The sequence below is a fragment of the Fundulus heteroclitus genome, chromosome 12 (genome assembly GCF_011125445.2).
Source record: "Fundulus heteroclitus isolate FHET01 chromosome 12, MU-UCD_Fhet_4.1, whole genome shotgun sequence".
NCBI lineage: Eukaryota > Metazoa > Chordata > Actinopteri > Cyprinodontiformes > Fundulidae > Fundulus > Fundulus heteroclitus.
This window is the reverse complement of record NC_046372.1, coordinates 42983469-43010291: the sequence shown is the minus strand read 5'-3', so window position 1 is coordinate 43010291 and position 26823 is coordinate 42983469. Positions and strand designations below refer to the sequence as shown.

Below are 26823 nucleotides of genomic sequence, written 5' to 3'. Positions count from 1 at the left end.
ATTCCACAGACGGCAGGAACGCCTCAAGTTTCCATCAACAGACAGGTGTGGCAGCTCTGCTAATCTAATGTCTTCAGACCAATCGAGAGCAGATGGCATCAGATATCAGACACGGGAAAACTATTTTGAACTATTTGGTCAATTAGACAAACAAGTCAAAACTGTTAATATTCTTCAAATATTTAATGGGTAATCATCAGTTTAACATTCTGAGTCCATTTGAGCTGTTTCAAGCAGACGTCCCACCAAGTCATGACCTGCATATTGCCTCAGAGTGAAGGGCTTCCTGGTTGGTTGTCATCCGTGTTTTCTTCATCACTGTAACATGCCAGAACAGGCGGCTGGGCAGCACAAGCACCGTCATCCTGCTTGGAGGACACGGCTTTGAACAGAAGGGAACAGATCTGTAAGGGGGGAATAAAACCACAACACCTCAGATGACTTCTTAACATTTTTAAAACGGATTCAGACACGTAAAAACAAATGGAGATCATTTGTTTGCTATTTTATATTGGGTAGCATCACATCTTCAGAAGTTCATACTGACAGTCACTGCTGACATGTAGGAGCGACAGAGGAGGCATCAGTAAAAATGGCTGCTAGCCAACTGCTGTCATGTGACGTTGGCCATGTCGCATGACAGCAAGACAGAAAACCTGGTCCCTGGTTGGGGCCCCGCATGCTGAAAATCGTTGAATTTCTCAGTGCATATTTAGATTTAAGACTTTGAATCTGCAATGTCTCCATATTAATTTTCATATTGTGCTATTAAAGCTTCAAAACAAGAGGCAGCCTCTCCTTTCTCCCGTCTTCCCCCAAGTTGTTCCAGTTTTTATTGGCTGCATAATTTGCTTCTCTTAAGCTCCAGGTTGAGCTCTGCAGATTGAAAGCAGCTGATCCCAGTCGTTGGAAACTAGCTAAAGTTAAATGTCAGAACGAATCACGTAGAGGTCCCAATGAAACCACTAAACAGGAAGACGCCATCACCTTGGTAGATGCAGGGCTCGTGTTGGCACTGGTACATGTACTGCCGGGCAAACTGAGGCAAGCAGGCCACATGTTTTGATGCATTCGATTGGGAGAGTTGATTACAGGGCTGCCCTGGCTGGATGTAACCATCTCAGCAGGAATGTCGTGATGCATGCTGCTAGGTCCCTCAAACGCATCCACTGCTTGGGCTGAGGAGTTTACGCCCCTGGAAACACAAAAGACACATTCAACTGGCACTAATAGGCTGGAGGGATGGTTGCAGGAACGAGCTGTACTTAATGTGCTGTTACACCAACCAGAACGCATCCATCCTGTGAAACTGCTCCTTAACAGGGCTTTTATGGAGAGTTACGTCTCGGTGAAACAATCAGACTAGTGCAGACAACTTATTCTAGACTGACCCTCTGGCTGTGTTGGCCTCAGTAGTTAGAGTGCAACAAGACAACACTGCTCTGCATTAGAAAACATGTGACTGGGCTGTTGCTACATAATGTGTCGTCAATATCGATTACGGTTAACACATTTGTCTCTTTCTGGTCCTTCGTCATATTATCCAAACTCGTAGCTTTAGCATCCCGGCTAATGAAAACATAAAGTGTAGGCATCAATGGCAGTGAAAGTCTAGCCATAAGACCAAACATGTGATGGGCATGCAGAATTGGCAAGCATTGCACTTAAAATATTTATCTTACAAATATTGTAAGATAAGCTCGCACACATTGACATTTCGGGTCTGTTGTTATCAAGAGCAGCATTAATGGATCTAAAAAATTTTGTTTCAAATGAATGTTAAAGTATTTTTGCTTTATTAGCAGGAAGCTCATTGTCAGAAAGACGAAGAGCTGAATCAGATCCCAAAGCCGAGTGAGCGAGCGAGTAAAGCAGGACAGGGAGTCTGGCAGAGCAGGCCAGCGTAGAAGAGATGAGCGGATTACAGAGCGTCTCACTGACCTACGCTTGCCCTATTTTTCTCACACAGACACTAGACCGGCTGCAGTAACACTATACCCTATTAGGAGGCTAAAAACAGCCAATGAGGGCAACCAGTCTTGGTGGAGTGCCAAGAGTGAAGCTTGGATAAAGCCACTAAAAAGAAAAGAAAAGAAATACAGAGCCTAACAAAAGTATTCATACCCTGTGAACTTTTTCACATTTTGTAACTTTACAACCACATCCCTGCATGTATTTCATGTATTCCATTAATCAAAGGTAACAGTAACTATGAATTGGCTTGAAAATATAGATGGCTTTCAAAATGTATACAAACAAAAATCTGAAAGGTGTGGCATGCATTTGTAGTCAGCCCATTTGGTCTGATACCCTAAAAGATGTCCCGTACAACCATGATTTTGGAAATCTGATTTCATTTCAGTCAGATTCAGCTGTTGTGTGAAGGCCCCAGAGGTTGGTCTGAGAAAATTAGTGCTTAAACATCATGAGGACCAAGGACACAAGTCAAGGATTAGATTGTAGAGAAGTTTTAAGCAGAGTTGTCACTGATAAGGAAATTTGACATCTGACATCTAATATTAATATTGCTGTGATGGCCGATAACCTCCAGAAAAGTATACAAAAACAGCAACAAGATGGAAATAATCCCTGGCTGTTCATATCGGCTTGGTCAGACTTATGGGACCGATACCGATATAATAAAAATGATTTAGATTGATCAATATCAATGTTAATGCCGATATATTGTGCAGCCTTAGATATAAGAGGATATCCTAAGCTTTCAAAAGCTCTCCAGTCACTATTGGAGTGAACAGTGGCAACACGGACTATCAAAGGTCCTGGAGCTGGCTCCTATTGTTACCTGGGTGTTGTAGGGCTTCGGGGTTCTGTGGGTTGAGAATGGTCGTTGCTTTCAGAGTCCATCAGAGTGGCCAGCAGCACAGTTCCCTCCAGCACCATGTCATCCACAGAGAAACACACCGGCCTGCCAACAGAAATAACCCCAAATGATACCCGTCAGGGAAACTTTACCACAACCAACCAAAAGGACAACAAAACTGCTGAAACAACCAGACTCAGCAGTCAGGAACAAAGCCAGAAAATACCTGTTTGGCTGTATTATTAGACCTTGTACTTCAGAACTAAGTACCCAGGTGGTGTAACTTCAGATATGAATACAAGTCAAGGTAAACAAAGCGGGGAGGAGACGTACTTTCCTGCTGCACCAAGGTATATTGACACTGGAAGGCTGTGATACTCTGCAAAGGACAATATTCCCTGCAAAACAGAACGAGGATTAACCTGCGTGCATGACCTGACCGTGACAATGACATAACAGTGATTACGTTAAAAACTGGGACTGACCAAAAAAAATAAATCAAAGCCTAACTTGATTTTCCTTCCAAACGGGATTATCTAACGCCCAGAGCAATGAGGAGTAATGAGGAGTCTGCCAGCGGGGAGCTCAACAAACATTCCAAGACATTAGGGGACAAGAGCTGCTGAGGGGAGAGCAGGTCATGTCCCGCTAACTGGACAAACAATGTCCATCCAAATTCCCAAATGAACTATCAAGTCTTTCTGTTTTCCTTCAACCACACTGCCTTTCAAGGGTTTTCTATTTAGGAGATGACAACATCTATCTGATAGATTCTGTTTTTTTTTTATTTTTTTAGTAAACTCAAAATATCTTAGGTCAGTTTGAATTGAAAGAGTGGAAGAAATTCACCAAGATCCTTTGAATGTCTGCTTTTACCAGGTTTCAGTGAGGCGGTGCATCGCTACAGCCGCTCTGTCTGGGCTAAACACTGAGGGGGAAAGCTTACAAGAAAAGTGACACAAAGGAGTCATACTGACGCTTTAGGACTCTTGAGGGTCCAGATCACAACAGAAAATGTCCGTGATGCACCAGACACACACACACACACACATCCAAACCACACACGGTGTACCCAAGTGACAATGGAGCTCACTTACCCTCAGCTCCTTCAGACAGAAGGTGATGTCCGAGTCCAGCCCGATCTGGAAGTAGTCAAACTCGTCTGGGTGTAAGGACATCTCTGTGCACAAGGTCTTCATGTGTCCTGTCACACAAATGCATCCAAGTCCTTCGATTACATCTTTAAGAAGCCAAGTGGGGCAGGCCCTTTCAGGACGTGGCTCCTACGAAGTGGAGCGCTTTGCCCATGCAACTTAGCTTTCCTTTTCTATTTGTCATTTAAATTTCATTTAGTTCATACAGCTTTTTGTGACTCATGCTTCCTAAAACACGTTACTTACACATTCAAAGTTTTTGGCATGAACTGGAGGACTCTAAGGGACCATCGCACACGTTTAAATAGTATTCAAGGTAGTATTCTTTTCCTTACTCATACATGCCCTTACAATTGCCCAACATGTAAAATGAGTTTTCCTCTATTTATCACAGTTTCTTCTATTGGCTCCATTAGTCAGTTCACGAGAGACTGATTCAGGTGTAGGTGGAACGTGCTGCGCGCTCTCGTTCACCCGGCTACTTTGTTGGGTCTCTGCCGTAATTGATGTATTAGCGAGAGAACGTGGGCTAACTTCAATATTTATAACTCTTTTACTTTAGAAAAATACCTACTCTTTTATTGTAGTAGCATAATCCCACAATGAACATTTCTGAAAAATCCTACTTTTCAGTAAATCTATTCATTTCTGACCAACATAACCTCTGCCATAAATCTAGATACCGCTGCAGTTAAGCAGTACTTTTCTCTCTTTTGTCTTTAGTCTTTATTGTCCAAATGGTAAATTCGTTTCCACAGACCAGCCCCCTGGACTCCCATCACCAGAAGGTTGTCACAATACAGCGCAGGACAAAAAATATAAATATATGGCATCCTTAGCCGGGCCGCTTGTTTAGGAGGGCAAAGGCCGCGGGCATGAGGCTTTGCCCGAAACGAGCCCTCATGCATGTTAATATCTTATATCTGTGTCCTGAGGGTAATGGAGACAGCGCCTTCCCCGATAACGTTTCAAAAGGCTGGAGCATACCGAGACAGGGAACTTTGACCGTTCCTCTTCCTACGTCCCTAGATCATCCAGAGTGCTGGATCCTCTCTAATGCTCTCGTCTCTTCAGCTCACCCAACAGGTTTTTTGTAGACTTTAACTCTGTGCACAGTACCGGCCATGAAAGAAGGACGGATGTGCGTCGTATCATTTCTGTGTTGATTTGGTCGTGTGTTTAGGATCATTGTTGTTAAAAAGCTTGATGACGACCCATTTTCAGTTTTCTGGTAGTCATTTTTATTAAAAAGTCTCCAAGTAGTGAATGCCACCATCACTGTCATGAACTAACACGCTGGCCTCTGGGAGAGAAACAGGCCCACAGCATCACAGCTCTTCCTCCACACCCAACAGAGGCTGTAAGGCGCTTTTCCACAACCTCGTCCTTTGTTTCACAGCAAACCCACTGGAAGTGTTTGTCATAGTTACAGATTCTCAGCTGACCAAAGCACATCGTTCCAGTTAGTCCCGGTACCGTAAAGGGGACACCAAATGTTTCTGTTTGTCATGGTAGGTCTGCCTTTTTCCTGGCACGCCTCCCAAACAACCACTTGTGATGTAAATAGAGCCAAGCGGTCGTCACGGAGACTTGGTAACCCAAGATGCCAGTCAGCACTGTACAAGTGAGCACAGTGGGCTTAGGGAACGTTACCTCCCTTATTATTCTGCTCAGTGGTGGCAAGATAAATATGGGTTCTCGTTCTGCCTACTGAACAGTGGCTAAAAGAAATGGGCGCATCTTTACAAGGGGTGGAAACAAATTGTCCATTTCAAGTTTAACTCTGAGCAGACGTAAAGGACATAACAACGCTGGTTCACCTTTTCCGCCTTCCTGGTAGTTTCTGAGAGTGACTTTCATGGCAGTGATGGACAGAGTGATTTCCTCCTGAAACGGGGGAAAGTGCATCACCATATCAGCGAGAAGCCTGCGGGAGCAGAGAACCAAACAGATGCATTTTAATGTAAAATCAGGCAACCCTGTTCAAGCTGTTCAAAAGTGACTTTCCAAATTGTAGGAACTTTCATCAGTTTATATCCAGAAAAGAACCCAACCACTCAACAAAGGTTGCAAGTGGGTTTCGGGACATTATTCAGATTACAAAAAGGTGGCAGATAGAATAAAATACCACAATGACCACTAAAAGGGTCTAATGAATGAATATTTTTTACTGTCACAGAAGCTTAATGAAAATGAAGATGGGGTTGAAAATCCTTTTAACGGTTCAGTTTAGTCACAGATGTAATAATCTCAACACTTCTGTGCTGACGGCACGGTGGAAAGCAGTATAAACGGTGGAATAGAAAGTTAGATGAAAGCTTAGCCTGCAGCCGTGGATTGATGAATGGATCGAAACTGATGAACTGCTGAGGACCAACCTGGCAGGAGCCCTCAGCACATTAGGACAGAGGTGTGAGGCAAACACTGCCTGCAGAGCCTCACTTTCCTGGAAATGCATGTTGTGGGTCTTAATGATGCCTAGAACAGCAGAGAGAGGTAATGAGAGCACACTGCCACCATGTGTCCATGACCCGCTACACCATATCTGCAACAAAGGCAATCTAGCACCAAGTTTGAACAGAGTAATAAATAGAAAAGCTCATATTTTTAACTATGAAAAAAATACAGATAGGTTTCTTTAGATTTCCTTCATTTATGTAGAGCTACTTTATTTCCCAAAATGCAATGTTCCCTACCATGTCTGCAGAAAAACTGGATAACAACTCGGTCGGTGGCAGTGCTGACCGATATACGACATCGTTCCACGCTGCGCTCAATGGAGGTCAGACATCGGAACAGTGGCAACACAGACTTGGAAACAAACAGATGAGATGAAAGTTTCTGCTTCTTGGTCACGAAAGCTAAAAGCCATAATGACTTATGCAGAGTCAAAGCCAGACTTGTCTATGAATTCCCTATTTAAAGTGCCAGGGAAGCCAAATAGACAATGAAATGGTCATTTTTATTTATTGAGAAATAGGGTTAAAGTTACACAAATTTAAAAACAATTCTAAGAATAATAATTCAGACCGTCCGAGAGTCGTACAGTAGCCTTTAAGAAGAACCACATTTTACGGTGTGGAAATGGTAAAGAAACACTGAAACCTTTTTCTATGTGTTTTCACATATAGAATACATTTTTTATTTGCAAACTATCACTTTAGTCAAGTTTACTTGTATAGCACGTTCAGTAGCAAGGCGGTTCAAAGTGCTTCACATCATGAAGACATAATAGTAATAATAATATAATGAAGACAAAAAAATCATAAACACATCAATACGGTCACTGGTTGTGAGAACAGTAACAAACATTCAATTTTATCAAGTGAAAACATCAATACACATTTAATATGTTGGTCGGTGTTCCTGTCATTAATGGTCAAAAGCAACTCTGAACAGGTGTGTTTTCAGTCTTGATATAAAGGAACTCAGTGTTTCTGCTGTTTTGCAATTTTCTGGAAGTTTGTTCCAGATTTGTGGAGCATAGATGCTGAATGCTGCTTCTCCATGTTTGGTTCTGGTTCTGGGTGTACAGAGTAGACCAGAACCAGAAGATCTGAGTGGTCTGGAGGGTTGATACAGCAACAATAGCTCTTTAATGTGTTTAGGTGCTGAGCTGTTCAGTGATTTATAAAGTATTTTAAAATCTGTTCTCTGAGCTACAGGGAGTCACTGTAAGGACTTTAGAACTGGGGAGATGTGCTCTAAATTCCCGGTTTTAGTGAGAACGTGAGGTTCAGCTTCAGTTGTCTGATTAAATTTTTGGGTAGACCTGTAAAGACGCCGTTGCAGTAATCAATGCGGCTGAAAATAATTGCATGGATGCGTTTCTCTAGATGTCGCTGGGACATCAGTCCTTAAGTCCTGGATTTACCTTCATGAGCAGTTTGCATTTGATAGTTTCCTTGCCGTGCTTTGACGCTGATCCAAAGTTGTACTCCTGGAAGAACAAGGGTGAGAACAGGAAACAGCCATATGCGGAGTGCGAAGAATTGACTGATCTCAGAGCCAGCTTTGGAAAGAGAGACAGGGACAAAAAGCAGGACAAGATGTGAAACTCCTCTAAACTGAACTGAGAAGGAAAACTGGTCAAAGGAATATATAATATGACAGAAATGGGTTATCCCCAAACTAAACTGTATAAAAATAACATAACTAAAACCTAAACTGTGATCCTAGTTAGTTAATGCTGCTGCTCACCCCTTTGACCATGGGATCCAGCCACAGCTCATCTCCAATCCGGGACAGCGCGTGGATAGCCTTACCAAAGGCTGGGAAACAAAAGCAAGAGTTTAAAGTCAGCACCATACTCACATACTGTTATTTTAAAATATGTCAACATAAATATGACAGCTTTTTCCATCTTTAACCAACCCCAGTAACTGCAAACTTTAGATAATTGAGATTTTCACTAGCTTACTTAGCATAGCTTAGTCATATAAGCAAAGTTCAGTCTAGCGCTTTGGTTTATTATAATCACTGTTAAAGTAAATTATTGTTGAACGAAATTAAACTCATATACATTATCCCATGTCATTACAACCTTTGACGCAGTTCCCTTCAATGACGCAGTTCATATTTACCAACAGCAGATAAGCTAACCAGCTAATTATGAGGCTGAAGCGCGAGCGCAGCGGAGGACCCTCACGAGAGGCGCGTGAACCAACGGACTGCTGCTCACGTGCATGGACGACAATGTAATGTCGTAATTAATTACAGACCAAATGATGACAATTATAAAAGACGCTCATATTTAGGCACATCATCAAATTTATGTTTTACCATCATTTCGTGCAGGTTTAGGATTATCTCCAGACCAGGGAAACCTGCATACTCAATTAAAAAAAAAATATTGCGTCAAAATGTCAATACAACACATAGAACCTGGGATAATGAAGACCGCCTGGGGTGGTAACAGCAGAAATATTACATGTCGGAGAAAGGGAATATGGTGCAAAAATCTAAATAAGGCAGTGGTTCAGGTAACATTTACAGTTGAAGGATTTTAAGGCAGGTTGTTCCCCATTGGGACCACATAATTGTTGGAAAGATATGGTTTACTGTGTGTTACCCAGAACTCGACATTTCCAAGTTTCTGGCTTCATGAACAGTTGACAGAAGTTCCTCTTAATTTCTAGTCCCACGTGGGGAAAGTGTTTGACTTATCTGTGTTCTCACCCACCTGAGGCCTCAAAATCTGATGTGGCTGTCTAGCATTAAGAACTTAGTCGTAGCTGCAGTAAAACTCTGTTTATTTGCACCTCAAAGGTTGAAATACGTTAGTTTATTACTAATAATTAGCCTGCTCATTAGCACACCCCACACGCATGCATACATCTGGGACTGCTTTAAGTTGGGCTTGACGTCCTTCCCAGATGCAATTTACAACTTCACAGACAAATGGAATCCAGCACAAGCTGCCAGCAACTCGTTTTATTTTTATTCAGAATTGTACACAAGTAAAAAAAAAACTTTTGCAATGATTCATCATGGTCTCCTTTAACAGGGGTATGCATTTACATGCCCCGCAGTTTTATCTCTATTTCCAGAAACCAAAAAAATGAATAAAGAATGTAGTTCTAAACAAATTGTGAGCAAGCTTAGCAGCTGAAAAGGGTTTAGGAAGGTATGTTGTGAGTAAAAATCATACCATTCATCTACTTTTAATCAAAAATACATCCAAAACAGAATGTCTTGTGTACAATCGATTTCTGTTTTTTAGTACAAGTGCCTCTCTGTGTACACTTGTACACTTGTAAAGAGACAGGAGAAACCAGTGCCTTTAAGTTTAAATCAAAAGAAATAACTTTAGTAAGGGCGGTGTTAAATGATTTTAACTCACATACTAAAATATACATGTATAATTAGGCAATAGTAGTCCTGGTAGAGTACTGGTTTGATCTAGCTGGTGGTGTAGCTGTTGGTCCTTTTGTGACTCATACATAATGTATGAGTCACATAAGTCTTTGAAGACTGACGTCAAATGTATGATACATTTGACGTCAGTCTTCAAAGACACATTTCACACTTGCGCTGACAATACATGTTTCTCTTGCTAGATTCAGTAGATCTCTTTCAAACACTAAGAATCTATAAATTTTAACTCTGGAAAGATGCTGCTGCTGCTGCTGTGACACATCAAAATGGCACTTTTTTTTTTCTTTTTTTAAAACAGACGCTCCTTTTATTTCAGAGCCTCCACATATTTAACTCACTTCCTCATCCTAAAAACCAACCCTGAGCTCACCTGTTGAACTACAGAGGTTACCGACGTCGACATCGTCAGCAGAGCCTTTCCAGAGCGAAGTATGTCGTCCTGTAGTGTAATTATTTTACTGGCTTCCAATTACAGAGCACAGGTCTGCTCTCCTTTCACCCCCTGCTGTGTTTTAATTCATGATGCGGATCACAAAGTGAAGCACAGGCCCCTCGGTTTACACAACTTTATTGAGCAACATGTCCAATATACATTGCATTGACACAAAAATGAAACGAAAGAATAAAAACCAGAAAACGAACGACGATCCTACAGGAGACGAGTAATGGCGCCGCGGTGCACGGGGCGGCAACGTGTCCGGGCACGCCGCCGCTTTCAGAGGGTATTGCTCAACGACGTTTCAATCGCACCGCATCTGTGCAAATACAGTGAACACCGGTCGGAGGAGGTCATGGGGCGGGTCGGAAAGGTTCTCAAGTAAACCTGGGAACGTCAAACAGCAGGAACGTGACCATCCAGTCTGCAGAAACGTACTACCTATACACAGCACACTCAACCAGCGGGCACCGACAGTGGTTTCCTATTTAAAACATAACCTTAACTCCTTAACGTCGGATCATGCACGCCACAGGATGGTCAGCTGAATTCAGTGTTTGTCAGGACTAAACACGTTTTAGATGGAGGTTAAATCATGGCTTCATCGGTCTGTTAATAACATCGTGTATGCATTTTTTTTAAACCACTTTACCATCTGTACTAGATGGTAAAACAACTCAACATCTCCAATCAAGGATCCCAACAATAAAGCAAACGGGATAACGTTATCCAACAACAGACCAATAAAACCTTATACAGGAGCTCTATCCAAGAGTGGAAACCCAGAAGTGAGTGCGATTGAATCCACACGCTAATAAAAAGCCAAAACGTGCCATGGCAACAGAACCGCTAATCTACCTGAACTATGGAGCCTCTGAAATCAGGAGCCTTTCCCCCGGCACACCAACCATTTCGACCGTAAAACCTGCTCAGGTTTGCTTTGTGTCCGACATGAGGGAAGGACCAGGAGCCAGTTCACCGGTCTACATGCAGAATATTCACAGTCTGAGTTTATTTATACAGAGATGGGGTTTGACTGGCCATGATTTATACCGACAGGCAAACTGAGCTCACTCGCGGGCCTCCATGTCGACCAGGATCCAAGAGGGGCGGGATTAGCAAGTCTAGGGTCCCACCGTGTCGACTGCCAATCAAGACCTTAATAAAGCCTGATCCTGAGACGTTGGCACAAACCTCTTTTGTACCGTCTGCTACACCTGTCCGAGTTAAAACACCGTGAAACGGAAATATTCAAATAATGTGTAAGCTGCAAAAAATTTCCCGGCAATGAACGGACAATAGAGCTAGAAATGGATTCTGCGCGTTTGAAGGTCATGGCTTTAAACATCCCCAACACGCACTGGTATTAGAAGAAACCGCAATCGGGAGGCAGTTTCACAGAAAAACACATGAAGACCCTACGGTCGCGCTAAAACGTCTTTAACCGGTTGCTTTAAACAAAGAGCCGCCTGTTAAACGGTGACGCCAACAAAAGGCAACGGTGATTCGACGACAGCTTCGGAAAAATAATCACATCCACTAAGAAAGGTGTTGGGTTGACAACAATCGGGCGGTTAGTAAGGAGGACGAACGAAGACCTAATGGGGACAGGCTTTTGTTTTGTTCTACACAATCTTGAGCACTAAATTGCATAAGAAACCTGGTAGAAAGTAGAAACTGTTCAGCAGCAGATAAAAAAGCAAGTCCATTTACAGTAGTGACATATCTTACATCATTCATTTTTTCAAAATAAATTAAATTAAATATACAATTCCAGGTAGGAAACAGGATAATTTCGCTGGTAGTGTTCCCAAATTGGCTCATCTTGGCAGACCGTTCACAGAAACGTGGTTGGGGCCAACCGAATCCTTTGACTGGCAAAACAAAGGGTGCAAAAGCCTTTTTGCTGAAGTTTTTCCCGCTGAAGGCATTTCCTTTAAACTGCACAGAAAAGCACATTGAAACATTTCGTTACTTTCAGATGTCTGGTCTCAGACCCGAGTCCTGCTAAACGGGTCCGTTCACTCACCCTGGAACATATAGCGGACCCCTAATCGAAGGCCATCTCTTGACTTTTCCTTACACAGCGAGCCACCTTCTTCTTGAATTCGCCGTTAGGGTCCTCCCTCCATTCTTTCTGTAGGGGCAGCATCACATTATCTCAGGGACAAAGCATCCATTTCTCTGAACTGCAGAAAAACAACTTCAGCGTCAGGGGGAACAGGAAAGCTAGCAGAACTCACTGCAGCATCCACATTAGCGGGGGAATCGCTGTTTGGGTCTGCCAGCATGGAGATGACGCTGATCATGATTGTCTCCACGGTGTGGATCGGAAGCCAGCGCTCCTCAGGCTTTTCGTAGCCGAACTTGTCTTCTCCGGGCTCGTGCAGGATCGAGATGCAAACATCGCCGTTCTTTGCAACTGCGGAGAGGAATATGACGAGAGCGCACTCACTAGGCAGCAGTTAAACAGGGAAACCGCTTCAGGTCTTTATCTGCAAGCCGCCAAATAACAACGAGCCATTAAAACGATTTAGTAACATCAGAAGTGACGAGAAGTGTCTGTACCATTGGGATGCCAAATCTCTGTGATGAATTTCATCTTTGGTGGCCGCAGCGGATAGTCATAAGGAAAGGTGAGGTATGCTTTGAAAAACCCTCCTTCACTGCAAAACAAAGGAGGGACAAAATACAAAGAAAAAAAAAAAACAATCGTTCAGGTTATTTTTTTTAATTATTCTGTCACATCCCTCCTCGTCAATATCTGCTCACTTACAAGAGAGTATCTTGGGGACCAATTATCACAACTTCCCACTTGTATATGTCGTCATCGTCTATCAGACCAGCTGAAAAGCCCTCCACTGGGTTCTTGTTGAGCTCTGCCAGGAGGAAGACAACTGGAGTTTTCAAAATATTCCCAGAAAATAAATGCTTTGTAAAGCAAACACTAAACACAGGTAGGCTTTTAAAAAAAAAAAATTACTGAAAAATAAATAAATTTGAGAATATTTTGGAAGGAGCACGGATAGGCGCACAGTTTCATTAATGCCTAAATCATCATGGCCTGTGTAAGTCTCGCTGTTACATGCAAAGCGTAACCCATATTGATAACACTAAATAGCAACAAAGTGTGAAATTAATACTGCTTTAAAGGCTTAAATCAGTAAACTGGGAGATTGGCAGCACATCTGTCCCATTTGATAATCTGGCTAAGTCAGGAAGATGCCTATGAACATTTAGTACCAAGAGAACACAACGTTTACTTGCATGTCTCTATTTCAACGCTTAAAAGATAATTTTATGACTTTATTAAACAGGTTCTTTACAGACAAGTAGTCATTTTACACCACAGCGAAGTCTTCTAAATCTATATTTACTTTGTCAATATTAAATATCGCCGCCCCAATCAATCGGCCAAGGATCGGAATCAGCTAATCTTTCTCTGATTGACTCCTGATATTTTTTTCTTCCATTAATTAAATCTAACCGATCTACGTAAAATCGGATTGGGCTAGTCATGCGTCAAAGAAAAACAGGAATCGGCCACGAAGAGGATCATGAACCTCTATTGAACCTCTACCCAATACTAGTTCCCATAAATGTATTCAGGTGATAAATAGACCCTAACGCCATAATAAAAGTGCATCCTGAGATGTCTCGCAGTGAGGGCCAAATCCATGATCACTCTTTCTAAAACTTCCAACAATTTTGAGCCCCTTTCTGTAATTTAAAGCGCAGCTGAAAATCATCATCATACCCGATTTGATTCATGACTTTCAAGTTTGGTTTAAATAAATATAACAAGGTGCCACGCAGTGTCATTCACTGTAACGCTTTTAAGCAAGGAGGGAAACATGAGCTGCAATCTTTGTGAAAATATGGCAAACGTGTATTTTTTTTAAAAACCGAAAACAAAGAAACAACTTAATAAACGCAAGCTGTTTATGCGGAAACTTTGGTCTCAATATCCAGCGTCTGCTCGTGCATTTGTTAACATGGAGTGGGAACAGCCTGATTTATTGCTGAGGAGCCATCTCCAGTTCCGGCGAAGAGACTCAGCTGTTTGGCATCATCAGAAAAAAAAAAAAAAAAAAAAAAAATCACGAACCCTTACAAACAAACTGCGAAGATAAAAGAAGCCAGCAGACCTGGGCCTGATTACTGGGACACCTACCGTCAAAGTGGGACATTTAGCAGCATCACAGCTCCACACACATACGTCAACAGATACCTGAGATACGACCTTAAATAAACACATTTCCAGCCTGTGTTCGTCCCCACTGTCTGTTTACACACGCAGCAACGTGTGCTCCTTTGTAAGGATCGCGGTACTTGCAACTATCATTAGCCTGCATTAGTGATCAAGGCAGGAGATGTTCTTGGGTTGATTATTCCTTTGTTCTGTCTGACAACTAATACCAAACTAGCTAGCGGCTAGCAGGGCTCACGTTACGAGTGTGTACTAGTTTAGATGGATATGTCGTCTGCTATAGCTCTAAATATACGCCTGGAAGCCTAAAAGCGATTCGCTAACCTAAACAGCCCAGCCACACGCCGAAGCGTGTTGATAAAGGCAGCCTTTATGCTGCTGTGTTAGCCCCCGATGGCGTAAACACCGCTTCGCGTAGCTCACTGGCAAGCTAGCGTTAGCGCAGCGGTTATACACACAACCTTTGTTTCGCCGTGACGACGAATGCTCATATTACCTGCTAATTGTTTTCGAAGAAGTAATGCTGATTGTTCGGTCATGGTACGCGAACGGAACCGAGGGAAAAAACGCTGTCTGTAGGCAAACACCTTCGGAAAACCAGAGCTAGAACCGGGACAGAAACGAGGCGCTGCGATGCCAACTGCTGGCTACTTTGACACAACATTCGGTGGACGGCGAGCGTGCGCGCATGCGCGTCTAAATCGGCCAAGAACGCAGTGTTTCCTCAGTATGAACAAGCTGTCTTTTTTTTTCTTCACAGGGGGGCATTATCTTTGAAGCAGACACCGGTTTAGGTTGCACACGCACACACAGTAAATTTAGTTTTTTAAATAAATTGTAACTATCATGTCGTTGTGAGTACAAAAATAAGTGAATTTAAACTCCTTACGAGATCAAATATATTTGGCGTAACACATGTTTGAGCTCGTGAGGAGTTAGACTCAGTCAGAAAATAAATAAATTAAAAATAAATAATAAAAAAATACCAGGCAAATAATAATTGAAAATACACAAAAGAATGCATTCAGAATGTCTTTCAGTGTGTTTTATTATTTACGGTTTTTTGTTGTTGTTTGTTTTTTTGATTTTGAGATGCGTTCAAATAAATCGGAAATATAGTATGTTGCATCTTAACTTCAAAAGAGACAAAGTACAAACCCTCACAACTTTAGGAATGCATTAACAATATCAAATAAAAAAAAAAAAGTATTTTCAAACTACAGTCAAGGTCATCCTAAGGACCCGACATTGTACAGTTGCAGAAGAATACGAGCTAGTGAGGAGCGCCGGAAGGCAGCAGTACGCGGAAGGAAGGCCGTGCGGCGCCATATTTAATACATCGGATGCTAGCTAGCGCCCTTTAGCTGTTTACTGACTCAAACTTTAAGCTGGACGCAGAAAGGTTCAACAAGCTTTTATCCAAAATGAATGTAGTGGACCACGTTCGGGATATGGCTGCGGCCGGCCTGTACTCCAATGTCCGCATATTGAGCAGTTTGTTGCTAACGATGAGTAATAATAATCCGTAAGTAATAATATCAGTAATGTCAGTTTGGGGCCCGTCTAGTTCCTGATGAATGGGTTTTTTCTCTCTCACATTACACAACAACGACAGTTAATAGTAATGATTGCAACATTCATAGAGCTCTGTTTAAGAGCATTACCTCACAAAATTAGATCGAAATATTACAAGTCACGAAGGAGCATGTAGCTCCAACACAGTCGTACGCAGGGCTCCGGTATGCAACGGAGTACCCAGCAGCTGATCATTTGTATTGTGGATTTTTCCAAAGTGGGTTAATCTGACGTTTACGGGTTGTATTAACGATGTTAGAGAAAGACAGCTGTCAAATAATCACAACCTTCACTGTTTGCTGTCGTCTCCCACAGGCTGAATTAGCTCTGTTTGTTTTTTTTAGCTTTTCGGTCATGTATTAATCTGCATGTGCCTGATTTCAGGGAGCTGTTCTCACCAGCCCAGAAGTACCAGCTCCTGGTTTACCATGCTGATGCCATCTTCCACGATAAGGAATACCGTAATGCCGCCTGCAAATACAGCATGGCGCTTCAGCAGAAGAAGGTGCTCAACAAAACATCTAAAGTTCGTACCTCCACTGGTGGAGCTGCGGCCAACATTCAAGCACAGGTTTGGGCTTTTTGTTTGTTCTGCTTTCCTGATGCTGACTTTAAAGCAGCTCATTCTGCGCTGTCACCACATCAGCTTTGCTGGATCATATTATTATGGTTAATGGATGTATTTTTATTCCAGAGATGCACCGAGAACGAGTTAGTGACTGAAATTGGCAGATTTATTTTATTCTTTTTCCCAGCCCGATCATCCATCATGTAACGTGAAAAAGCCCAATGTTTTTTCCGACCAGCGAATGTGGCATACCTTAGCTACCAGGTCCTGCTAAAAACAACAATATTTAAAAAAATTAAATGAGAGAAAAGGACAAAAGGAAGGGAGCTGCGTCTTTTGGACGTTGACAGAGAACCAAACTGTGGAAGGTGCTGGGCATGTCGCCCTTTCACCGTTTTGTACTGTTTTAGTTGTTATGTAGCTGACTTTTTTCTTGGGAAGCTTTCATCAAATTTTGCAAAGGAGAAAATTGAGATGGAGCCTTAGGAGCGCCTCTTCACATAACAAAATGCGTTCAGCAGATTTGTTCTTTTAGTCTGAGCTTTATGTTCTCTCTTTTATTGTTTTTAAAGATACAAATTCTAACAAACAATCCGACGCACACAGAGCAGGTGATCAGTTGTCGTTAACATATATTGTCAGTTTTTTTCCCCAAAAATCTTCATATTTTGCTTGTTGCAACCTCATTATACGAGAAAGTCTTTCCATACTGTGAATTTTTTCCACAATGTCCGTCCAGTTTCTAAGTGTAGGGCGTTGTTGTTTGTACCATTTGCGTGTGACGGCTTGTTTTGCTGCTGCTAACAACATTTTAAATGGGTAAATATCTTTTTACCTGCTCCCATGAAACGGGTAGGATACCTTTCTTCAGTGTTTGATTAAAGGATGCTAGCAGCATGGGATACAGCTCTTTCTCAAATATCCTATACCATTAGGATCGCCATTGGTTCCTGGAGTTTTGTTCGATTTCATTCATTTTATTGTAGTTTCTAATTCCTTTTCTGTCATCTGTGCACACAATGTAGAATTTTGTGATTTTTCCTATACTTGGAAGATCCAGTGAGTTTTAAGAATGTTTTAATAGTTTTATCATGTGGTGGTTCTGGTTGAGAGTACAGGTCTGAGTAATAGCCTTCAAAGGCCTTTTGGATTTCCTCTGGTTTGTACAACAACGATCTGGAGGTAGGGTCTGTGATTTTATTGATAGTATTGAGTTGTTTGTTTCTCAATTGCCTGGCCAGTTATTTAGTTTAGTTATTTTCTTTACCAACATTTAACCTCCAGTTTGTGATCCTAGGTTTTCTGCTGAGGTTCAATGTTAATTTCAAAGCGCAATGATCGGCCGTCCATATCTGACGTCCTGCAATCCTAAACCGGTCTTCTATGTTCATGAAAAACATGGCATTCAGTGTGGAGCAGAGTAGAATGTGTAATCCCTCTCAAACGGGTGAGATTCTCTCCAAACGTCCATTACTGCCAGTTCTGCTATTGTTACATTGATGTACCTGATTTATAGACAGATTCTGGTGGTGCATAAATATTAAACAATGTGACCGTTTGGTCTTCCAGGTTTCCCCTTATCCGAATGTATCTTCCATCTTTGTTCTTTAATTTCTTTTAAACATTCAAATTTGACATGATTAGAAATCAGGATTGCCACCCCCCTTTTACTTCCTCCTTTAAATGAACTATAGAATGCATTTCTAAAGCCCCTATTTACTATTTATTCTTTGTGCTCCATTTCAGACAAATGGCTTTCCTGCAGGAAGATTATCTTAGTTTTTTCTTTTTTAAACTTTGTAAGAACCTTCCCCCTTTTTATCGGATTATTTAAACCATTCACATTCAGTGAGGTGAATCTTACAGCGTCAGGTTGCATTATGACTGGAAGAAGGTTGTAAACAATCGACCATCACAACACAGTCAACACCAGAACTATAAGAAACAAAATGGAAAAAAGACAAAAATCTCTCCGGTATCCAGAGGTATACTAGTTGGTCCTGTTGGTAGGAGAGGGCAAAAGCCTCCTGATAGCCTACACTCACACTGCAGGGAAATGCCATCCACATCCGATCTTTTTCACCCCATAAAATCCGATTTGTGCCAAGGATTTCCATATGTGGTACGATTTCGAAAACATATGTTTTTTTTGTTTTTGTTTTTCAAAGCGTCCGCTGTCTGGACGGTCATGTCACATTTTATCCGTCTTTCACGTCCCTCACCTGACTCTCACTACACGTCCACATACAGCAGAAGCAGCTAGCGCTCCATAAAACATCATTGCTAATAGCTGTGCTGTTTTCTTCTTACCTTATTTAGTCTCGCTACGATGTGGTCTTAATATTGTCGGCTCACATTGTGCAACAGCTTCCTAATAGCAAGGAGAGATGCTTTTTTTTTTTTTCTTTAAACAAATGTTTATTGAACATTTGTAGAACCAGCTGTACTGTAGTATACTGCCCTGAATTTCTATTACGCACTATTTGGTTCATGTTTGGACTGTCTGGTTTTCACAAGATGCTTATAAATGTTTCAAGTTAACCTGTGATTATTTTTCCAAAAACAGCTAAAGTATAGTTTTGTTCTTCGTCTTAAAGAGGAGATGTCAGGCACCAGGGTTCCTGATCAAAGTATATTTATAAGCAGGGCAATTTTGTCTTTCAGAGCTTGCCATCAGAAATAGAGGTGAAGTACAAGATAGCTGAATGCTACACCATTTTGAAGCTGGATAAAGACGCTATAGCTGTGCTGGATGGGATTCCATCAAGACAAAGGACTCCAAAGGTACAGTGGTGCTTTTTGCAACTCGGTCACAGTTTTTATACTAGTTTGTTTTCTTTTAGAAATGATTTGGGGTAAAAACAAAAAAAAAAAAAAAAAACGGCTCACTGCCACAGAGTTGTATGATTCCAGACTGATCACACAGCAACGTTTGAGCAGGTTATTGTATAAAATATGTTAACAGATATTGCATTACCTCTGGATCCTTATTTGACCCGTCTTAGATGGTCAGTCTCTCACTTCCTCCATGAATCGCCCGCTCAACAGAAACACCTTCTCTTTTTTTCCATAAACCTGTGCGACCTGACAACCTTCCTCCTTATTTTTTTAATTTTAGCAGCAGACATTATAAATGAACCAGTCGCTCATATTTTTAATCTCTCTTTGCAAACCTCCAAATGCCAGATATGTGGAAGGCTGCTTCTTGTTCTCCCCTTTTTATTGTCCCATTTCAAAACTTTGTGTTTTAACCAAGGTCTTTGAAAGCCTAGTTAATAATCGGCTCAAAGAATATTTGTGGAGGGCTAATATCGTGTCATGTCATCAGTCGGCTTTCAGGAAACTGTAAAAGTTGCAGCAACTACATCCTGGAAGCCTTGGAGGCTAATCACTACCGCGCTCCTCTTTTCATTGACCTGCCTGACGCGGTTATCATACCGTCCTTTTGTCAAAAGCTGTCACATACTGGTTTATCACATGCTGCTGGAAGCTGCTTTTCTAATTATCTGTCAAATCATAGACGATGCGTCCAACAAGGCGGTTTCTCATCAGATTACTCAAACATCACAGAAAAGGCGCCACAGGGTTCCATTTTAGGTCCAACTTTGTTTTCGATATATGTAAATGATGCTGGTACGAATACTACTGACGCTTGTACACATTGTTATGCGGATGACGCTGTAGTTTACTGCCATGCCGAAACAGTTCCTGCTGTGCTTGGGTGACTGCGGTCTGCGTTTGACAACATTCAGGCCGACTTGCTTCACCAGAGACTCGTCCTAAATGCTGTGAAAATGAACCACAAAAAGGTTGCACAAGTTCTTCCTTTTGTTAAAAACATTGAGCGGTACACCAATAGAGTATGCTGGAACATATGTGTACCTTGGCTTAGAAACTGACAATAAGCTCTCCTTTAAATCACATATTGAAAATGTAAAAATGTTGAAGATAAAACTAGAATTTTTCTTTAGAAATAGATCTTGCTCTTCTTAGAGTGCAACTAAGCGTCTTGTTTTAATGATCTTCCTGCCTCTGTTGGATTACAGTGTGTAATCATCTCTGTGGATGTTGGGTGCTGTCTATTATGGAGCATTAAGGTTCAGAACATGGATCTCTTACCCACCACTGTAATTTATAGTCTCTGGTGAACTGGTCATCCTTATCGAGCCGTAGACTTACGCATTGGTGCGTTTTCATCCATAAAGTTACCGCCTTACCTGTCCTCATAACACACGCTGACAGTGCAGCCACAGCTTCGCTCTCAGGACTTCCACTCCTTCAGTGCTCCGTTAGTACGATCAGAGCTTAGGGAAAGAGCATTTTCATACGCTGCCCCGTCAACCTGGACCCCCCTCTGCAGCAGGATGTGAAACTATCCGCTTTGATTCCTCTGGGACAATTTACATCTAAAAAAGAGAAATCATCTTAGGCAACCTGCTCTTGTTTTTAAGTCATATTTTACTGGGTTCATTAATTGAGTCAAATGTTTGAATTACTTGTATTGTTACTGTTTGTAAAATTAGTTTTTTGTTTGTTTATCACACAGGTTTCTCTTCAGAATGAGATCCTGCATCTTAATGAGAATAACTGTGTAAATAAAGGTTAAATAAAAGAAATCAGAACAACACATGAAACAAAATAGTGTTGTTACTAATTTTCATACTTTTTGCTCCTTTAACGTTAAAAATAAATGAACAAATACTAAATTGATCTGCATCAGACTTGTCTGTTTTCTCGCGCTGTTTCATGGAGTAATGGTGACTAAAATGAGACGTTGTCGTTCCTCCCGTCCTCAGATCAACATGATGCTGGCCAACCTGTACAGGAAAGCCGGTCAGGAGCGTTCTGCCGTGACGAGCTACAAAGAAGTGCTCAGACAGTGTCCCCTCGCCCTGGACGCCATCATCGGTACGCACAGCCACCGTCTCTGCAGTCCACCCGCCACCATCACGTGGAAACCAGATACGTAGATACAAGTTAGGAAAAAAAAACTTTTCTAGTTTTAGGTCTGTTAGGATTATAAAAATCATTTTATTTACTGAATGCCCGGAGAAAAAAAAAGTCATTCCTTACTTTCTGAAACTGCAGAAGTTTACGTACGCTAAGATTTTGAGTCAGCTGGAGGCAAAGCTGTGGGCAGATGTTATCCCTCTGCTTCTGTGTGAGACATGATGGACAAATCAAAAGAAATCAGCAAAGATATCAGGAAGCGCCACGTGTCTGTTTGAGGTCAAACGTTTGCATGCCTGAGAACACCATCCCAGCTGTGAAGTACAGGCGTGGCGGTATAATGGTTGGTGGGTGTTGCTGCATTGTGGCAACGTTGACTCGAAATCTCCGGACCTCAGCCAGGAAGTTAAAACTTGGGGCACAAGTGGGTCTTCCACATGGGCAGAGACCCTAAAAACAGTAAATGCTTTACCGTGGCCATCACCCTGCACTGGTCTTAGTAGGGCTGAACAATTAATCGCATTTTCAATATAATCGCGATTTAAAAAAACGCAATTTCCAAATCGCAGAGTCTGCGATTTTTGGCTATGTAACAATCAGGGAATTAGACACGTCCATTAGGTGTTGGTAAAATGTTTAAAGTGAGTTTGCTCCACATGGAAGGGAAAACAGTTGCAGCAGTGAGATAATCAAATTTTATTACTTGTTTTAGAGTTTATATAATCATACAAAGCATTAAGTACAGGTCAATCAGTTTAATACATAGACTTGCTTGTTGGTTGGACTTTATGTTCAACAAGGTTTGATGTCCAAATCAACTAAAAGCTGTTCTCTTGAACAATATTTTGATTAATAAAAAGTTCTTGTTTTAAATAGTCCTTGTTTACAAACATCTTTTTTTTAGAGGCCATTTTTGTTGCTTGTGGTTAATGCAGAGAAAAGTCAAAATTGCAATTTTGGTTGAAATATATCGTAGGCAGAACGCAATCATTTCTGCACTGAGTTTAAATGCTGCGGGTCTTTTAGCAGCTAATTTGCACAACGAGGAAACAAATTGATTTATTGTTTGTATATGTTTAAAAAGACATGATAAATTAAACTGGGGAAAAAATCGCATTAAATCGCAATATTAAGAAAAAAAATCGCAATTAGATTATTTTCCAAAATCGTTCAGCCCTAGTTCTTAGTCACCTGAGAGTCAGTGAGCGGAGTTGAAAAGGCGCGTGTGAGCAGGGCCACCCACAGACTCGGTTATCCAGGCGTTTAAACACACTGCTTGGACGTAGATGGCCGCTAGCTCCAGCTAACCGTAGAAAATAAATCAAAAATCCCCATTTGTCTTCCAGGCCTCCTTTCTCTGTCGGTGAAAGGAGCAGAGGTGGCCTCCATGACTATCGATGTGATCCAGACTCTTCCTAATCTGGACTGGCTCTCTGTGTGGACCAAAGCGTACGCCTTCATCCATGCGGGGGACAACCAGAGGGCCATCAACACGATCTGGTGAGAACCGCTCTGACGCCGTGTACCAGCCGAGCGAATTCCCTAAAATAAAAACCTCAACCCGTCCTCCCCGCAGCTCTCTGGAGAAGAAGTCACTGCTGCGGGACAACGTGGACCTCCTGGTGAGCCTGGCGGATGTCTATTTCAGGGCAGGAGACACCAAAAACGCCATCCTGAAGTTTGAACAGGCTCAGATGCTGGACCCGTACCTCATCAAAGGCGAGTCAGAGGAGGTCTCCCCGTGCTTGTCTTGTTTGGGATGAAATCTTAAATCCTGCTTTTTTGTCCACCAATAATCTTTTCATGACCTCCAACCAGCTGCCGTGTTTTACATTTACAGGAAAGGCTCAGAGGACCTGAAACCCTTTTTTCTTTTCGTTACCTACAGGCATGGACGTTTATGGCTATTTGATGGCCCGGGAGGGACACCTGGAAGACGTGGAAGTCCTTGGAGGACGGTTATTTAACATCTCTGACCAGCACGCTGAACCCTGGGTGATCTCTGGGTGAGTCCTGGAATAATGGACCGTCTCAGTGGTTCTCTTAAACTTCAGACAGGCTTTTAGCGGGATAGACAGACTCCGTTCGTTATTTCACTCATGTGCTGACATCGTGGTCTGGTTGAGCGGTATAAGTCGACACATTTGTGTGTTTTGTCCACAGCTGCCACAGCTTCTATAGCAAGCGCTACTCCAGAGCCCTCTACCTGGGCGCTAAAGCCATCCAGCTCAACAGCAACAGCGTGCAGGCCCTCCTGCTGAAGGGGGCAGCACTGAGGAACATGGGCCGAGTTCAGGAGGCCATCATTCATTTCAGGGAGGCCATGCGGTTAGCCCCCTGCAGACTTGACTGCTATGAAGGCATGTTGTTGTTTGATGGTCTGGGTGTTGTGGGAGGACGGCGTTGCTGATCTGCCTCCATTAACCTGCCTGTGATCAACTTCAGGTCTGATCGACTGTTACCTGGCGTCCAACGGGATTCGAGAAGCTATGGGAATGGCCAACAACATCTATAAGACTCTGGGGGCCAACGCGCAGACCCTGACCATCCTCGCCACTGTGTGCCTGGAAGACCCCGTGACTCAAGAAAAAGCCAAAGCGCTGCTGGACAAAGCCCTCGCCCAGAGACCCGACTACACCAAGGCGGTGGTGAAAAAGGCCGAACTGCTCAGTACGTAGCCTCAGAGAGCACGGCCAGAGCTGCGTGACCATAGACATCATAAACGTAGACGCCTCGTTGGGCGGGTTCTGCCTATGCTGGGGATGCGTCAGAGCGTCCGCCATGTTGAATGTGGCAAATCCGCAGTTAGACTCAGTCACTTAAACAGTATCAGAGGGACTTTAATCTCAGAATATACTTTTATATTCGTAACATTTTTATTTTTGTAATATTCCGAGTTTATTTTCATATCCCTTTGGCTTCATTCTCCTGACTTTATACTTGTAAAAAATAATAATTAAAATAATCTAACCTGGCCCTATTACTCCAATACTGAAATAGTTCTACAAACTGTGACTATTCTGGAAATGTCCCCCCTTAATTCTCATAATGATGTTTTTCTCATATTACCACACTATGACTTTTTTCTCATTAGTAATTTTATCTCTTTAATACTCCCCCAAAAAGTCTGTTGCTAATCTGTGTCTATACCAGAACTTAAAAGGTTCACACAGTTTTGAAATAATGAAGACCACAATGTTTAGATTTAACCACTTGATCTTTATATTCATAACACATACACATATAATAATATATTTTTCTTTTTTCTATCATGTATCAATCTATCCATCTATAAAACCATCAATCAATCAATAGATCTCTGTTCTGCCAATCTCAATCAATTAATCTGTATATATTTCTTTACAACTATATATAAGCTCCATATATATCCTTCTATCTAAATACTTAAAACACACACAGGGAACATAGATGTTCACTACTCTCTGCCACATACAATATGGCGGTGACGTCGACGTGCAAACCTGCGGCCAATGAGGCGTCCACGTTTATATGTGTGTGTGTGTGTGACGGGGGGGGGGGGGGGGGGGGGGGAGAGAATTAGCCTGCATAAAATTGAATGAACTTTGTTTTTTTGTGAAGATCGGGAACAGAAATACGAGGAAGGGATTGCCCTCCTACGAAACGCCCTGGCCAATCAGAGTGACTGCGTCCTGCACAGGATGCTGGGAGATTTCCTGGTGGCCGTCAACGATTACCAAGAGGCCATGGACCAGTACAGCATAGCACTGAGGTACATCTCCATGAGTTCTGGGTTTAGTTTCAACCAAAAAGGTACATTTTCAACCCTTTAAATGGACATTACGAGTGTTCGTATTGAACCGCTTTCTTTCAGCTTGGATCCCAACGACCAGAAGTCTTTGGAGGGCATGCAGAAGATGGAGAAGGAGGAGAGCCCCACGGACGCCACGGTGGAGCTGGACGGCGATGACATGGAGGGCAGCGGGGAGGATGGAGATCTGGAGGGTAGCGACAGTGAAGCTGCTCAGTGGGCTGATCAGGAGCAGTGGTTTGGGATGCAATGACCCAGAGTCCCAGAGGAGCCCCCAGTCAGCGGCACGCCTTAGCACGCCGGCAGCCTCCAGCCACCGATACGGGAGACCGTGCCGCCGCTGGCTCCTTACAAGATGCTGGCTTAGTAACGACAAGCAGAGGCTGAGCATTCATCCAACTGTTTGGTTTCTGTTACGGTACTTTATGGAGTAGTGACCCTGTTTAACAGCTTCAGCTTAACGCAGAGCTCAGTACAAATCCCTTTCCCATCATTCTCCCAACATCACCAGCTTCGCTCTGAGCTCACGTCGGCTTCATTTCTCTGGGTCAGTCGCTGCAGCCGTTTGATGAAAAGCATCCGACCACACACACGAGCGTTGGAAAAATCGGACCTTTTGACTTTCAGCCGTTAAACGATCTTCTGTTCGCAGCACGTCACATGCCTTTAAACCGAGGTCTGCTCTGTCCAGAGGGGTTTCTGAAGAAAGTAAAACGGTGAAAGCCGTAAAATAAAAGACAAAACATGTCTGCCGTTTATGTTCCAAAAAGATTGGACTTGGTTTGAGTCTGACCTGATGTCCACAGTGCCACCAAGAGATGTGAATATGCCAGGACTTTGTGACAGTCTTCAATATATCGGCTGCTTTTTAGGTTTACTTTTTTGTCTTATATTCATTTCAGATGTTTTATGGATTTTTGCCTTGAAAGCAACATGCTCCTCGTGTTTCGATAATAGAAGAAAAAGGAAAAACACGATCAGCTCACTAAAGTGTAAGGTTTCGCCTAATCATAAGTAAAATGTTTATATTTTTGTACATATTTTGATAAATGTAAAGGTTTTTGGCATGTATTTAGCTGTCTTGTTTGTATCGTTGGATCCTATGTCTTGGAGCCTAAACTGAAAATAAAACCTTCCAAGGAGTCCTTGATTCAGCTCAGATTTAGATTTTTGTTGGAAACTTTTTGTTGCTTTGACGCCTCTGGGTCACACAGCTGGGAGTCCGCCAGCATCTTTGGTTGTCATGACGCCACAGGAAGCATCACATCACGGCGTGAGAGTAGGCATGAGATTCTCACGCTGTGATTTAAAACACACGGGTGTCTGGTGCTGAAACTAACACATAACGTGATCCAAGAGTTTCTGTTTAACATAAATGATTCCCCCTGCTGATAAAGTGATGCATTTACCTTTCTAGCTGAATTTAGTTGTCCACCACATTC

At 42.3% G+C, this 26823-nt stretch overlaps 3 protein-coding genes across 7 annotated transcripts; 1 reads left to right on the top strand and 2 right to left on the bottom strand.

Moving 5' to 3' along the window:
• Window positions 1–159: 159 nt before the first annotated feature.
• Window positions 160–9011, bottom strand: rad9b (RAD9 checkpoint clamp component B). Of its 5 annotated transcripts, none has more exons than XM_012872368.3 (11): window positions 8519–8700; window positions 8176–8246; window positions 7850–7987; window positions 6672–6786; window positions 6354–6453; window positions 5796–5902; window positions 3919–4025; window positions 3155–3219; window positions 2804–2926; window positions 988–1195; window positions 160–404 (listed from the first exon to the last, which is right to left on the bottom strand). In XM_012872368.3, the coding sequence occupies exons 1-11, from the start codon at window positions 8550–8552 to the stop codon at window positions 270–272; spliced, it is 1203 nt and encodes a 400-aa protein (XP_012727822.2). In that variant the 5' UTR covers window positions 8553–8700; the 3' UTR covers window positions 160–269. The 5 variants fall into 5 exon arrangements, with proteins under 5 accessions (XP_012727822.2, XP_021164483.2, XP_021164488.2 ...); XM_021308808.2 differs by having other exon boundaries at window positions 7850–7915; XM_021308813.2 differs by lacking the exons at window positions 8176–8246; window positions 8519–8700 and adding an exon at window positions 8758–9011.
• Window positions 9012–10403: 1392 nt separating this feature from the next.
• On the bottom strand, window positions 10404–15172 carry ube2g1b (ubiquitin-conjugating enzyme E2G 1b (UBC7 homolog, yeast)). Its single transcript, XM_021308840.2, has 6 exons — window positions 14995–15172; window positions 13065–13167; window positions 12857–12954; window positions 12532–12710; window positions 12318–12425; window positions 10404–12229 (listed from the first exon to the last, which is right to left on the bottom strand). The coding sequence occupies exons 1-5, from the start codon at window positions 15035–15037 to the stop codon at window positions 12339–12341; spliced, it is 510 nt and encodes a 169-aa protein (XP_021164515.1). The 5' UTR covers window positions 15038–15172; the 3' UTR covers window positions 10404–12229; window positions 12318–12338.
• Window positions 15173–15819: 647 nt separating this feature from the next.
• anapc7 (anaphase promoting complex subunit 7) lies at window positions 15820–26542 on the top strand. Its single transcript, XM_012882695.3, has 11 exons — window positions 15820–16023; window positions 16458–16644; window positions 19306–19425; window positions 21438–21549; window positions 22938–23091; window positions 23168–23310; window positions 23480–23597; window positions 23755–23951; window positions 24037–24261; window positions 25192–25342; window positions 25445–26542. Exons 1-11 carry the CDS (start codon window positions 15923–15925, stop codon window positions 25632–25634), a joined length of 1698 nt encoding a protein of 565 aa, XP_012738149.1. The 5' UTR covers window positions 15820–15922; the 3' UTR covers window positions 25635–26542.
• Window positions 26543–26823: the final 281 nt, after the last annotated feature.

Coding starts and splice junctions, on each gene's coding strand:
- rad9b (XM_012872368.3), bottom strand. CDS start 8,552: ATGAACTGCGTCATTGAAGGGAACTGCGTCAAAG. Junction 5,903..6,353: donor GTGCTGAGGGCTCCTGCCAG/GTTGGTCCTCAG, acceptor CTGCTCCCGCAG/GCTTCTCGCTGATATGGTGA. Junction 4,026..5,795: donor CTACCAGGAAGGCGGAAAAG/GTGAACCAGCGT, acceptor TTTGTGTGACAG/GACACATGAAGACCTTGTGC.
- ube2g1b (XM_021308840.2), bottom strand. CDS start 15,037: ATGACCGAACAATCAGCATTACTTCTTCGAAAACAATTAGCAG. Junction 13,168..14,994: donor TCTTCGAAAACAATTAGCAG/GTAATATGAGCA, acceptor TCCTCCTGGCAG/AGCTCAACAAGAACCCAGTG. Junction 12,955..13,064: donor GGTCCCCAAGATACTCTCTT/GTAAGTGAGCAG, acceptor TTTGTTTTGCAG/TGAAGGAGGGTTTTTCAAAG.
- anapc7 (XM_012882695.3), top strand. CDS start 15,923: ATGAATGTAGTGGACCACGTTCGGGATATGGCTGCGGCCGGCCTGTAC. Junction 16,645..19,305: donor CGGCCAACATTCAAGCACAG/GTTTGGGCTTTT, acceptor TTTGTCTTTCAG/AGCTTGCCATCAGAAATAGA. Junction 21,550..22,937: donor CGCCCTGGACGCCATCATCG/GTACGCACAGCC, acceptor TTTGTCTTCCAG/GCCTCCTTTCTCTGTCGGTG.